The sequence below is a fragment of the Trachypithecus francoisi genome, unplaced genomic scaffold (assembly GCF_009764315.1).
Source record: "Trachypithecus francoisi isolate TF-2019V2 unplaced genomic scaffold, Tfra_2.0 Lachesis_group3, whole genome shotgun sequence".
NCBI classification, from domain to species: Eukaryota; Metazoa; Chordata; class Mammalia; order Primates; family Cercopithecidae; genus Trachypithecus; species Trachypithecus francoisi.
The window spans coordinates 125,972,140-125,987,047 of record NW_022681468.1 but is presented as its reverse complement, the minus strand read 5'-3'; the positions used below and the strand labels follow the sequence as shown (position 1 = coordinate 125,987,047).

The following is a 14,908-nucleotide window of genomic DNA, read 5'->3' as shown; positions in this document are numbered from 1 at the left end:
CACAGTATGGCTCTATTCATCTTGTCTGGGGAGAGAAGCAATAAAATCCCACAGAGAAAGCAAGAGAGACTTTTCCTTATTAGTTTGTAGGTATCAAAGTAACCTCAGATTTTAAATCCCCAAACATCAGGATGAGATATAAGATTTTTTAGAGTGTTTCAACTCTAGGCAAGGCTGCTGTTAGTAAGCTATATGAACAGGAGGGCAGGAAAATAAGTCACAGCAGCCCCCGCTGCAGTCACACACACCCAGGTAGGCCAATCCAGTACCTCTGGGATCCACATTCCCAGAATATCATTGTCACTGGTCAGGTCTTGTCCAAACATAGCTTCCATTGCTTCATCATCAAGATCAATTTCCAATTCCTCATCTAAATTAAAGTCATACAACGCCCCTGGGTCTTGCTGCAAAGATATTCCTTCTCTCCGACTTTGATTCCTGTGGGCCTGCACGGAGCGGTATAATCCCGCTCAGAACAAAACAAAAAAGGCATTTTATTTGAATGCATAAAATAATTCTGAGTATTTCGCCAGCTCCTAATTGCCATACATGTAGTAACAGCCAATATTTATTGAAGTTTTTTTTCTATATGATTATCATTATAGCAGTGGCTTATGCCTATAATCCCAGCACTTTGGGAGGTGGAGGCAGGAGAAATCACTTGAGGCTAGGAGTTTGAGACCAGCCTGGGCAACATAGTAAGACCCTGTCTTTACAAAAAAAATTTAAAAAGTTAGCTGGGTATGGTGGCATGTGCCTGTACTCCTAGCTACTCAGGAGGCTGAGACAGGAGGATGTCTTGAGCCCAGGGGTTCAGGGTTACAGTGACCTAGGATTGTGCCATTGCACTCCAGCTTGGGTGACAGACCCAGATCCTATCTCTAAAAACAGCAACAAAAACTTTATAAAGCATTGCATGTATTCTCTTACTTAAACCTCTCAATAACCCAGTGAGATATGAGTGCTATTACTATCCCCATTTGCAAGAGAGGAAACACATGTGATAGGTATAATTTGATGTTTTATGGTCTGAGATCCAATAAGCCAATTAAGACAGGTTCTCACCTACATGTATCAGTCACCTTAATTATATGAGAAATATACATCCTATATTTTCTAGGATGGTCTCAAGTTCTCTCACTGTTCCCATAAATTACTGAATCATTACTTATGTTCTAGTATTTCAATGATCAAATTCTGTTTTGACAAATCACATATTCAAGTTTTTGATTTGGAAAATATATTCCTTATAATTTATATTTTACACGCCCAGAACATAATCCTAGACTTTACTAATGTAATGAGGGAATCTGGTCCTTACCTAGCAGTGAAGCCCTAACATCCACAGAGTAGTACATCTGAAAAGCCAGTGCCTACTTTTTTTTTTGGCACAGTGCCCTTTCCAGCTCCTTCTTACCACTGATGCTAAATATTAAACACGCATCATCACTTCTTAAATTATAATTGACTGAGAGCAGAAGGAAGAGCATTTACATAATTTCTCAAAATCTACAAGTGGCCAATATAGACTTCTGCACCCGGGGGAACTTAAAATAAGCCTATGAATGTATGCTATGATTTAAATAAAATTATGTAAATGCATAGAAAATGATATCCAAATAGCTGTTCTGTTAATGTGGAGGGACAGAGCACTTGGTATCATTAGTTTGCATCTTCTTTAATGTGCCTTTATATTGCTTTCAAAATAAGATCTTTCACAAAAAAAAGGATATGAAACATACAATTACCTGCTCTTGCTAGCAATGTGCGAGCAGCTAAGTCAAACTTGTGCCTTCTCGTTACTGCTGAGCGACCTCTAGCTGATGGTCCACTTCCAGAAGCTGCATTCTCTGTATGATCCAAATTATCAGGGCTACAAGTGCAAGTAAGAAAGCAACACAAATTTTTAAAAACCATTATGAAAAGAAAGCATAGGTATAAGCTTACTTGTGGTGTTACTTTATTCTCACTGAGAATAAAATATGTTTATGATAAAATGTGAAACACATCTTTATCCCTGTACAGTTCAATTATACATATATCATTTCCTGTGACCTGAGCAATAACTTTATCTGATTTTGAATTCTGCCAACAACAAAATGATGTTTAATGCAGCTCAAATTTAAATGAGATCAAATATGACCTTAACTAAATTCTAAATGATTAAATACTTAAAATTTGAAACGATTGAGAATCCTTGCCTAGGAAAAACAGGTATTTTGAAATATGTTATGAAAATATTCACTGAGCTTGTTGGAAAAAGCTTGCATGCCATACAGGACACAAGCCTTGGTTACTATATGGCTCCATAGTTAAAATGAAAAATAAAGATCTAAAGTCATAAGAAGTGATGAAGGAAAAAAGATTTTTAGGGAGAATTTGTAAGATATTCTACTACATCTCATTTTAGGATAGGCATTATCACAGAAATCTTTTTACACTTAAAGAGGCATCTTCTATCAGATATTGAAAACTATACAAGAGATGAAAATATAAATATTACACAGAGAAGAGTTAAAAGTCCAATTCTACGACAGGCACAGTGGCTCATGCCTGTAATCCCAGCACTTTGGGAGGCTGAGGCGGGTGGATCACAAGGGCTGGAGTTTGAGACCATCCTGGCCAACACGGTGAAACCCTGTCTCTACTAAAAACACAAAAAATGAGCTGGGCATGGTGGCAGGTGCCTATAGTCCCAGCTACTTGGGAGGCTGAGGAAGGAAATTGCTTGAACCGGGGAGGTGGAACTTGCAGTGAGCCAACATCGTGCCACAGCACTCCAGCCTGGCGACAGAGTGAGACTCCGTCTCAAAAAAAAAAAAAGAAAAGAAAAAAAGTTCAATTCTATCAAATACATTAAATCAAGGTCCAATATTAAAATGAATGCTCGATTTAATATCACTTGTATGAGATAAAATTATTTTATTAGCATGTTTACTTCAAAATAAACTTGTTTCCTTTTTCAGTACAATTTTATACAAAAATTATGAAATTCCTTCTGGCATGAGAACACCTGTTCAAATCAAAACTTGTCATATCACTTCTACCCTTCATAGAAATATAAACTTGTAACTAAAATGCCCATCTTTTCATATAACTATATTTATCAACTTTACATACAATTAGAAGCATTTATGAAGGGATATATAATAAATGGGGCTCTGAAATTTATAACACATGGAACAAAAGTACAGGAACTGGAATTTCACCTTTCACTAAAACCTTCCTCCATTTCAGCAGCATCAGCTGATGGTATGTCTCCAGGTGACTGCAAGTAACAGGGATCATTTGACTTCCCGCCACTGCCTAGAACGGCTGCTCCATGCCTGGAGTCTGCTGTGCTACCCGACTGGGGCTCCTCTTCATCCTCATGCCCAGGGTGCTCTATCATCCACATGGCAAGGACAGTGATATTCTGGGCATCAGCCTCTCCCCGAGCACCTATACAGGGGAAAAACAATCTGATGCTGACTTTGAGCAAAGAATTAGGTCTTTATGTTACCAGTTTAAGAGTGTTTGCTATGATGCTCTTGTAACAAAATATAGTGTTAAAAATCTTACCAAGTTTCATAGCCTCTTAAAAATTATGTTGTCTTTAATAAGCTAGGACTTCTCATATCTGTATACACTGATATATAAAAACTTATCGTACCTGTAGCTTCCATGGCTTTGGCAATCTGCCGAAGAGAGAACCCCATTTCCAGCAAGGGAACTGCAATTGCTGGAGGAGGAGGAGAAGTTGAAAGTCTACTGCTTGGGTCTGACAACGCTGAGACAAAAGGAAGAGAAATAAGAACCTAAATATCACTAGATACCATAAGTAAAAAGTGTCTTCATAGTCCTCAATTTCCTAGTATTGTCCAAGTTTAATGAAATTTTCCTCTACTCAGAATATGTGGCTGGGCACTGTGGCTCACACCTGTAATCCCAGTTTTACTAACATCCATTTATGTTATACTTAGTAAAGATTTGTGTAGAGGTACTATAAGAATATGTAAATATCCCACTCCTCATCTAAGTTTCATATTTGCAAATTTGTGTACTCAATAAAATTTATTTGTAATCTCAAAATCAATACTCATGTACTTTTGTAGTCATTTGTGACATATGCAGAGGGACTAAAAAGTTTAGTCCCTCAACACATGTGTTCACAGCTAAGGTCCAACAAGGTGATGCTCTGCCTTCATGTTTCAGCTCTTATGTGAAAAACAAGTGTCCTTTTCACAGTCTATTTAGTGCTACATTCTTTGCATTTTTGTGCTTTTGGTTGGTGATTTCCCTGATTAAAATGGCCCCAGGCATACTGCTAAAGTGTTGTCTAGTGTTTCTAAGCACAAGGAAGCTGTAATGTGCCTTATGGAGAAAATATATATGTTAGATAACCTTCATTCATGATGAGCTATAGTGTTAGTGGCCATGAGCTCACTGTTAGTGAATAAACAGTATATGTTAATTGTGGTATCTTTAAATAGAATGATGCATAAAACAAGATTATACAGTATACTGATCAGACAACAGAAATGTAACTAGCAGTTCACAGGAACTTAATCCTCTACTTCTCCTAGGAGCAACGGTTCAGTATTTGCTAATTCAGTGTCCATAATGACCTTTTAGAACATAACTATTGCTAATGAGAATCAACTATTATTCCACATATTTAGTAAGTCAGAGGAAAGACTGAACATGTGAAATAGACATGGAAGATGAGATTTAAAAACAAAACAAATCAAATGTCTACCGATGAAAACTACAGTGTCTGACAGAACAGAAAAATACACTGGAGATTAACAGAACATTAGACACTGCAGAAGAAAAGATGAATGCATTAGAAGATACAGCTATAAAAACTATCCAAAACAAATAATAATTTATTATGGAGCTTATAACATGTGTAAAAGTGAAATGTATGATAACAAAAGTATAAATGATGAGAAAAGGAAAATAAAATCATCCTGTGGTAAAATTATTATTTTAACTATGTATGAAGTGATACAATACCACTTTAAGGTAGACTCTGATAATTAAAGATGTATACTATAAACCAGAAGGTAATCTCTAAACATATAAAACAAAGTACAGTTGACCCTTGAACAACATGGGTTTGTGCTGCTTGGATCCACTTATACGTGGATTTTCTTCTGCCTCTGCCACTCCTGGGAGAGCAAGACTAGTTTCTCCTTTTCCCAGCCTACTCAATGGGAATATGATTATAATGAAGACTTTTATGAGGATCCACTTCCACTTAATGAATGGTAAATATATTTTCTCATCTTTATGGAGTCAAAAGTTATATAAAGATTTTCGACTGTTCAGGGGGTTGGTGCTCCAATCCCTGCAATGTTCAAGGGTCAACTGTATAGATAATAAGCCAATAAAGGAGATAAAATGGAATAATAAAACTCATTTAATTCAAAGCAAGTAGAAAAGAAAAAGAGAACAAAAAACAGGTGGAACAAAATAGAAAAAAGGTGGATTTAAATCCAACGATCACATTAAATGTAAAAGGCATAAACACTCCAATTAAAAGGTGGAGAACAGCAGACTGGATTAAAATAAGCAAGACTCCCTTGAAGCCAGGAGTTTGACACCAGCCTGGGCAACATGGTAAGACCCCGTCTCTACAAAAAAAATACAGAAATTAGCTGGGTGTGGTGGCGTGCACCTGTAGTCCCAGCTACTTGGGAAGCTGAGGTGGGAGAATTGCTTGAGCCCAAGAGGTTGAGGCTACAGTGACCCAAGATCAGTCTAGCCTGGGGGACAAAGCAAGAGGCTGCCTCCTAAAAAAAAAAAGAAAGCAAGACCTAACTAATACATGCTGACTTTACCCATTTTAAATATAAAGACACAAATGGATTAAAAGTAAAATGATGAGTAAAGATAAATCATCCTAACAATTTTTAAAAAGCATGAGTGGCTATAATAACATCAAACAAAGCAGATTTCAGGACAAAAATACATCACCAAGGATAAAGGCATTTCATAATAACAAAAGGTCTATTCATTAAAAGTATATAAGAATCCTAAATGTTTATGAACCTACACACAGAGCTTTGAAATGTATGAAACAAGAACTGAAAAGAGGAAATAGAAAAATCCACTGCTATCATCACAGATTTCAACAACACTCTGTAAATAATTGACAGAACAAGTAGACAAAAAAATCAGTAACGATAAAGAAGACTTGGACAACACTATCAGCCAATTTGAGCCTGCTAAACAATTTATAGAACACTCAACAACAGCACAATACACATATTTTCAAAATGCACTTGGAATATTTACCAAAACAGATGACATTGTAGGCTATAAGACAAGTCTCAATAAATTTAAAGTGATTCAAATTATATAAGATATGTTCTCTGATGATAATAAAATTAGAAAGCAATAATAAAAAGATACCTAGAAAATCGCCCAAATATTTGAAAACTAAATAACATACTTTGAAATAGTCCAGAGGGCAAAGAAGACATCAAAGGCAAATTAGAAAGTACTTTAAATGAAAATGAAAACACAGCATTTCAAAATGTGTGGGTTGCAGTTAAAGCAGTACTTAGAGGGAAATTTACAACACTAAAAATGGCTAGATTGGGAAAAATGAGGAGCTGATATGACTAATGTACAGCACATCATCTCTCTCCCAAATGGCCATAATTCAATCCACAGCTTCAAAATGAAGATGATAGCTCAGTTTAAAGGGGCAGTTCCCCTTCATTAAAATCACTATTTTACCTTCTGTGAAGACAAAACAAAATGCCCACATAATGAAGTCCCACACATGTGGAATGCCAACTTTTGGATATCATAATGCATATCAGCACACACACCTGTGCGGTTAGCTGGCCTTGCTGACTGGGAATCAGGAGAAGTTAAACTTTGCCTCCTTCCTACTTCATCAGAAGGAGAGGTGGGTAACGATGATATTGGAGGAGTCTGTGCCCGACGTGTGGGAAGTACAGTGGTAGTTGGGTAACTGGAGAACATTTGCCTTTAAGAAAATAACAGTGGTTAGCATAAAAATCCAATTTACAAAATAATACATATCACAATCTTCTTATAGAAGAATATGCAACCTGGAAGACTAAACAGGTCAGCTATAGTTTAATGAAGAATATGCAACCTGGAAGACTAAACAGGTTAGCTATAATTTAATGGAGGGTGGGGAGAAAAACTCCTCAGTTTTAAAAACGATTATCTCATATGGCACTTTCAGTATTAATGTAATAAAACCTTATGATTCTTTCAGCAAAATGCCAGCAACACAGCAGATGGGGGAAATATAGCCATTAGCAAAATAGATGAAAAATGCCTACCTTCACGGAGCTTTCCTTCGACTATAATACCAAGATGAGAGGGGTATTTTGGTATACATAGTTAGAGTGCAAAGAAGGCTTTTAAATATAGGTAACCTGCAGTTACTTTTAAATATTGGTAACCTGCAGTTACTTTTAAATATTAATATAAACTCACAAGCTAGTCATGAAATTATTCACGTGGATTGAAAGTAATGGTTTATAGGCAAGTTATGGAAAGAAAAGGTAACTGTTTAGTTACCTAGCACAACTGCAAAACAGTACATGAATGATATGCCAGCTGCAGAGTCAGGGACAAGTACAGGGAGGCAGTCCCTCTTCAGTTGAGAATGTGGAGCACAGTCGGGGAAAGGTATGAGGGGAGAACCCCTCTTCAGTTGAGAAATGTGGACAGTGGTTAGACAATAAAGTCCAGGAAGATCCACACTGACTGCTCCTCAGATTTGTCCAAAAGAACTAGGAACTTTCTAAGTATCAAAAATGTACTGTCTACCAAGTCAGTAATACAATGGTATACACACAGGAAGCAGCAGTTCCCTGGTTTTTCCTCTACTAAATGATGTCTGCCCAGTAAGAGCCAAGTACAACTCTAATGAAGTCCCAGCCAATAGCAGGGAAATGAAAACAGAAGAAACGAGAAGTCAAAAGTCCTGGTGAATGCCTATGGGAGCAAGGGGGAATGATTTTACCACTGAATCCCATGCCCACACTAGTAAGAGCTGAAAAGGTTACAAGAGTCATTGATGCTACTGATTTTGTGTGGACGCCTTGAATTCCGTAATTGCCAAAGGGATTAAAAACCATATTAGAATGTCCTATCAGGCAAGCATGGTGGCTCACACCTGTAATACTAGCATACTTTAGGTGGTTGAGGCCAGAGGATCACTTGAGGCCAGGAGTTCAAGACAAGCCTGGGCAACAAAGCAAGATCCCATCTCTACAAAAAAATTTTTAAAAATTAGCCAGGGGCCAGGCATGGTGGCTCACATCTGTAATTTCAGCACTTTGGGAAGCCAAGGTGGGTGGATCCCCTGAGGTTGGGAGTTCGAGACCAACCTGACCAACATGGAGAAACCCCATCTCTACTAAAAATACAAAAAGTTAGCCGGGGCGTGGTGGCACAGGCCTGTAATCCTAACTACTCAGGGGGCTGAGGCAAGAGAATTGCTTGAACCCAGGAGGCTGAGGTTGCGGTGAGCCGAGATCATGCCATTACACTCCAGCCTGGGCAACAAGAGCAAAACTTTGTCTCAAAAAAAAAAAAAAATTAGCCAGGTATGGTGGTACACTTGTAGTCCCAGCTACTCAGGAGGCTGAGGCAGGAGGATGGCTTGAACCTAGAAGACTTTGAGGCTGCAATGAACTATGACTGTGCCACTGTAGTCCAATCTCAGTGACAGAGTGAGATGCTGTCTCTTTAAAAAAAAAAAAAAAGAGAGAGAGAGAGAGAAAAAAAAGAATGACCTATTATTCCTCTATCTTCCTTATTCCTTGAACAGACGCACCTCCTGAAACTGTTATTCCAGTGAGAGAGCTAAGAAGTAGGAGGTATGTGGGGACTGAAAATGGTACTAGGATTGTACTCCTGCACAAGACCACAGCAGTAATTCTCAAAGTGTACACTGAAGCCACTACATCAGAATCACTAGGGAAACTTAATTAAAATGTAAACTATGAGCCCCACCAGACCTACTGAATCAGACTTGCTAAGGGATACAGCCCTAGAGCTTTAAAAAGTTTCCCAGGTGGCTCCTGGGCACACCAAAAATTGAGAATCACTGTAATAGACATTACCCTGTTCCACTGTTTAAGATGTCAGTCTACACAGTGGGAATCATAATGTTTTCTCAACTAAGGAGAGAGGGGAAAGAAAAAAAAGGGAGGCTAACCATTCTGTTTCCCTTATTTCACTTAAGTCATAGTTAAGAGAGCTCACAAAACAGTCTCTCCCTGAAGGTTCTTCTCTCAAAAGTTTTCATTTGTGTATACATCTGGCAAATTAAAGCAAAAATAAATTTAAGTAAGTAAGCATCACTTGAAATTTACAAACATTAAAATAGAGTTGGCTGAAGAAGCATCATAAGACATGCTCTTTTGTTTGAAAAGCAGAGTTGCTTGAAATTTTTTTAAGAATAAAAATACAGGCTGGGCATGGTGGCTCATGCCCGTAATCCCAGCACTTTGGGAGGCCGAGGCAGGTGGATCATGAGGTCAGGAGACCAAGACCAACCTGGCTAACACAGTGAAATCCCATCTCTACTAAAAATACAAAAAAATTAGCCGGGCATGGTGGATGGCACCTGTAGTCCCAGCTACTTGGGAGGCTGAAGTGGGAGAATGGCGTGAACTTGGGAGGCAGAGCTTGCAGTGAGCCAAGATCACGCCACTGCACTCCAGCCTGGACAACAGAGCAAGGCTCTGTCAAAAAAAATAAATAAATAAAAATATTTTAAAAAAAAAGAATAAAATACAAGTATTTAGTTTTTGAGGAAAAAAATACTCAAAAACTTAGGGGAAAAAAAAGATCATGGTAAGAGACAGAATGTTAGAGTACTTGCTGGTCAGCACCACAGTTGATTAGACCTGCGATCACCATTAATTGGCTGTGAGATTTTGGATAAGTTATTAAACTTCTGAGGGACATTTCCAACTTCAGTAAAATGAGCTTGACTATATGATCTCTTAGGTTCTTTCTAGCTCTAGTACACCAAGATTCAGCTGGGCATACTATTCGTAAGAGGACAACTGTGCCTTCAGAAACACAGGCATCAGTATGGCAGACATTAAAGGTCAACTACTCTACCTGAGAAGACTAAGAGGCATCACTCCAGGGGACTCGGATGCAGGCACTGTTTCTGTGTCAGTGACTGGAGTGGTGGCAGTTGTGGTGTCCTCCAGAGAGCTGCTCATAAAGGAGGTCGTGCTTGAGGCTGATGGGCTAGTAGTAACCGGTGTCTGTGCCTGCTGGGCAGGGTCACTTTCTTCGGCTTGTTGATCAATCTCTAGAAACCAAAATAAAGGTTAAGAAAGTAGTAAGGATTTGTTTTTTCAAAAATAACAGTGGGAATAAAAAACTTCTACCTTTTTAATTTAAAAGTTTCTAAATATATTTCACAAGCATCAATTTCTATGAAAGACTGACAGAAAAAAATATTCTTACATATATACATCTTTGTATTCACTATTGTACTCATTAGTTCCAGACTCTACAGGCAGTATTGTAATGAGCCCTTGTAATTACACATTTCTGTTTTTAGAGAAGTGGGTTCTCTTAAAAACAAAAAAAGTCTCACTTTTGGTTGTAAGATCTGACAAGAGGTTCTCTAACGTATCCAATCATTAAAACTGTTTCCTTCACACTTTCATTTTGATGCCTATCTTTAATCTACAAATAGGCAAAGATAAAGGCATGTAAATACAAGAAGAGCAAAAACCTAGATAGAAACTTCACGATTTAAAAAGGACAATTTCATTAAAAAACCCACTTAGTTAACATGTCTAAAAGTTTACGAAGTATTTATACATATATACGTATATTTTAATCTGTTAAGGAAGCCTAGAAATAAACATAACTAAAATATGAGTTGCTACAAAGACAAGTAATTCTATTAAGTTTGATTAAAAGCCACACTACTTCATAATCATCATGATCTTAACATTCCTACTTACGTACACCATGTATCTCTCTCTCTCTCTCTCTCTCCCTCCCTCCCTCTCTCTCTCTCTCTCTCTCTCTCTCCTTACTGTCTAAGCTAAGTCAAGAAGAAAAGGAATAAGCAAAAAGGGAAAGAAGAAGGGGAGAAGGAAAAACAATATAAACTCCATGAAGGCAAGGGACTTTAACTGCTGCCTCTCCAGAACCTAAGAAAGTACCCAACACATAGTGGGCACTCAATAAACATTTACTGAATGAATCTCATTTTTATTTCTCAATTCACATTCTCCCCAAATGTGAGGACACAAGATAAAACAGGGGCTCTTTTTTTTTTTAACATGCAATATGCAGTCTATGAAAGTAGAGACTTTAATTAATTTCCTTTAAAATGTCTCTGAGAAGATACCAGAATACCATGTATTTTATTTTGCTTTTGTTTGTTTTTTGAGACAGGGTCTCGCTCAGCCACCCAGGCTTGAGTGCAGTGGCACAATCTTGGCTCACTGTAACTCTGCCTCCCGGGTTCAAGAGATTCTACTACCTCAGCTTCCTGAGTAGCTGGGATTAAAGGCACGCGCCACTATGCCCAGTTAATTTTTGTATTTTTAGTAGAGACAGGGTTTCGCCATGTTGGCCAGGCACTCCTGGCCTCAAGTGATCTGTCTGCCTCGGCCTCCCAAAGTGCTGGGATTATAGGCGTGAGCCACCGCGCTTGCCAGAATACTATGTATTTTGAGTCAGATCAATAAATACATTTTTTGGTATGAATTAAGTTTTGTTTTACAAAATGTAGTAGTAATTGCTGTGTCCTAACAGTGGTGCAGGTGTAAAATAGCAAAATTATAGACAGAAGATTACTAATATAAAAATAACAAAAAAGAACTGTTTTCCTTAAAGAAAAAGTGATGTGAAAATTGCTTTGACCGAAATTTTTATAAATCACTTACAGAATGTATCACTTCTAACAATTAAGAACATAATCTCAACAGCACAAAAGCAAAAAAAAAAAAAAAAAATCAGTTAACATACCTTGCTTAATTTTGCCCCCAAACTGGTCTTCCAAAAGCCCATGAACCACTAATTTATAGATCATGGCTTGAGCTCGTTCAAGATCAGCTAATCCCAATGCTCTCTTTATGGGTGACCGCATGACTGCTCGCTTCACCATGTGTCGCATCAAGAACTGCAGGGCTGCTCGCATCTCCACGTCTTCATGAACAACTGGAGAACTTGCACAGTCTGAGTTGTGGCCGTTTTCAGCCAGAACTTTTGGTATCAGCAACAGCTCAGCATATTTACTACAGCCAAGAAGGGCACTAAGTGATTTCATAGCACCGAGGTAAAGATAGGACAGCTGGACTGCTCTGATTTCTGACTGGGCTACGTCATGGTTTTTGGACACATGTTCATGATTTTTTCTTTTCCCTTCTGTTATTTGATGTTGGGATTCCACACTTGGCAGTGTTGAATCTAAAGAAAATGAAGCAATTTCATTTTCTGATTTGGAGCTTGTGGTACCCTGACTTTTGACATCATCAGATGTTAGGCCTGTTCGCATATCTAAAGCGGATTCACTCTCAGGTTTCTGCTCAACATCCCCTTTCTCCTCGGATTCATGTCGGTGTTTCTTCTCGTGTCGCTTGGTGCTCTGTTTCCCCATGTCTTCGTGAATGCCAGTCAGATACGTTAGGTCCAGCAGCACAGAAGCCGTCAGGCCTCGGAATCGCGCCACATCAAACGGCAATGGTTCACAGGGTTCCAGATTATACAATGGAGTATCACTAGGCGACCAAAAAGTTGGGAAGCTTTAATAAAGATCAGAATGACACAGGAAGAAGCAAGTGAGGGAAAGACAGGAGGAAGGTACGGAAAATAATGCAGACAAAATAAGGTGCATCATGTACACAATACAGAGAATAATTTACACAAACTAGAGAAATCATTACAAACACAGAGAAAAATGAGACTACTATGAGAAAATGGGGAGATGTGATGCTAAGTGCAGAAGCAATGAAATGTGCATGTGCTTTCAAATAAGAATATTCACTAATATATAACGTATGTCAAGAGTTAGCAAACTTTCCATAAGGGGTCAGAGAGGAAATATTTTAGACTGCAGGGCACATGGTCTCAGCTACAACCACTCAACCCTGCCATCATAGTGCAAAAGCAGCCACTGATATAACTAAACAGATGGGTGTGGCTGTACATCTTTACTTACAAAAACAGGAGATTTGTCAGATAGAATTTGATGTAAGCTATTCAGAAAATTTGTATAATAAATCTAGTTTATAAATGGTTATTTGTAACTTATTTCAGAGAGGACTTCATTTCATAAAAAAGGTTACTTTGTAGTCTCAATTAATGCCTCTATAGTTTAAGCCAAAATATAATTACATATTTCCTGATATTGGCAAGAATTTTCTGAAGTTTAAGAATGATATAATTATACAAAATGTAATAAAAAGCTTTTGCTAGTATAAAGTTTTATTGTTCTAACCTAAAATCTTGGTTCTATATTACCTTCCTAATCATATTTTCCTCTAGGCTCATTTTTCTTGTTTTATTAATTTACTTATTTTGCTATATTGTATGCATGTTTTTTTGTTTTGTTTTGTTTTGTTTTTTTTTTGGAGACGGAGTCTCGTTCTGTCACCCAGGCTGGAGTGCAGTGGCATGATCTCGGCTCACTGCAACCTCTGTCTACTGTGTTCAAGAGATTCTCCTGCCTCAGCTTCCTGAGTAGCTGGGATTACAAGTGCGCGCAACCAGGCCTGGCTAATTTTCTGTATTTTTAGCAGAAAGAAGGTTTCGCCACATTGGCCAGGCTGATCTCAAACTCCTGACCTCAGGTGATCCACCTGCCTCTGCCTCCCAAAGTGCTGGGATTACAGGTGTGAGCCACCAAGGCCCGCCTACTGTATGCATCTTAACAAGGCATCATAAATCCTCTCTGAAACAAGGCAAAGAATGAGAGGAAAGGTAGACACTTCCATGTCACTCTGTAAAGTTGTCACTGGTTTCTTAGCTTGGTAGAATGGAGAGGAAGGTAGAGTCCATTAACCCCTGAAATTGTGTGTAAAGTTTATGTATATGTATTTTTTGGCTAAGATGATCCATAGCGTTCACTAAATTCTGAAACAGTACCACTCCCAAACCACAAAGAACCACTATTTTAGATATTGTTCTGGCCAGGCTCAGTGGTTCATGCCTATAATCTCAGCACTTTGGTAGGACGGGGCAGATGGATCACTTGAGGTCAGGAGTTCAAGACCAACCTGGGCAACATGGTGAAACTCCATCTCTACAAAAATACAAAAATTAGCTGGGCATGATGGCGGGTGCCTGTAATCCCAGCTACTTGGAAGACTGAGGTGGGAGAATTGCTTGAACCCGGGAGGCGGAAGTAGCACTGAGCCAAGATCGTGCCATTGCCCTCCAGCCTGGGCAACAGAGCGAGACTCCATCTCAAAAAAATAAATAATAAAATAAACTAAAATTTAAAAAGATATTGTTCTATGTCATATCCACATGTAACTTTACAGGAATCACACTGGGCAGTATAATGAACAATTATATAATATCACCAATAAATCCATATTTTCAAATGATACAATTATGTAGAATCATTAGATAAATGAGTCTCCTTATCAAAGAAGATATTTGACAAGATGAGTATCCGTTATCCAAAATGCATGGGATCAGAAATGTTCTGGATTTCAGAATTTTTTCCCCCAAATTTTGGAATATTTACATTGTACTTACCAGCTGAGCATCCCAAATCCAAAAATCCAAAATCTGAAATGCTTCAATGAGCATCTCCTTCGAGTGAAAACCCGAAACTTTCTGAGCACCAACATGATGCTCAATGGAAATACCCACTGGAGCATTTTGGATTTTGAATTTTTGGATTTGGGATGCTCACCCTGCATTTCCTTGTAAA

The 14,908-nt window shown here is 38.2% G+C and overlaps 1 protein-coding gene and 1 long non-coding RNA gene across 8 annotated transcripts in view; one reads left to right on the top strand and one right to left on the bottom strand.

Moving 5' to 3' along the window:
• Window positions 1–14,908, bottom strand: part of HERC1 (HECT and RLD domain containing E3 ubiquitin protein ligase family member 1) — a 231,466-nt gene that overhangs the window by 49,857 nt on the left and 166,701 nt on the right. For 5 of the 7 annotated variants that reach the window (XM_033189823.1, XM_033189828.1, XM_033189824.1 and 2 more), the window contains exons 38-44: window positions 11,995–12,770; window positions 10,114–10,312; window positions 6,825–6,985; window positions 3,653–3,769; window positions 3,210–3,441; window positions 1,749–1,873; window positions 249–469 (exon numbers count right to left, since the gene is read on the bottom strand). In XM_033189823.1, the coding sequence (XP_033045714.1) occupies window positions 249–469; window positions 1,749–1,873; window positions 3,210–3,441; window positions 3,653–3,769; window positions 6,825–6,985; window positions 10,114–10,312; window positions 11,995–12,770 (1,831 nt within the window). The remainder of the gene's footprint in view (window positions 1–248; window positions 470–1,748; window positions 1,874–3,209; window positions 3,442–3,652; window positions 3,770–6,824; window positions 6,986–10,113; window positions 10,313–11,994; window positions 12,771–14,908) is intronic. The other 2 variants (XM_033189825.1, XM_033189826.1) reach the window with 2 other exon arrangements.
• Window positions 7,056–10,095, top strand: LOC117070534. Its single transcript, XR_004431952.1, has 3 exons — window positions 7,056–7,133; window positions 8,810–8,858; window positions 9,997–10,095. It is a non-coding gene; the product is annotated as an uncharacterized LOC117070534 (long non-coding RNA).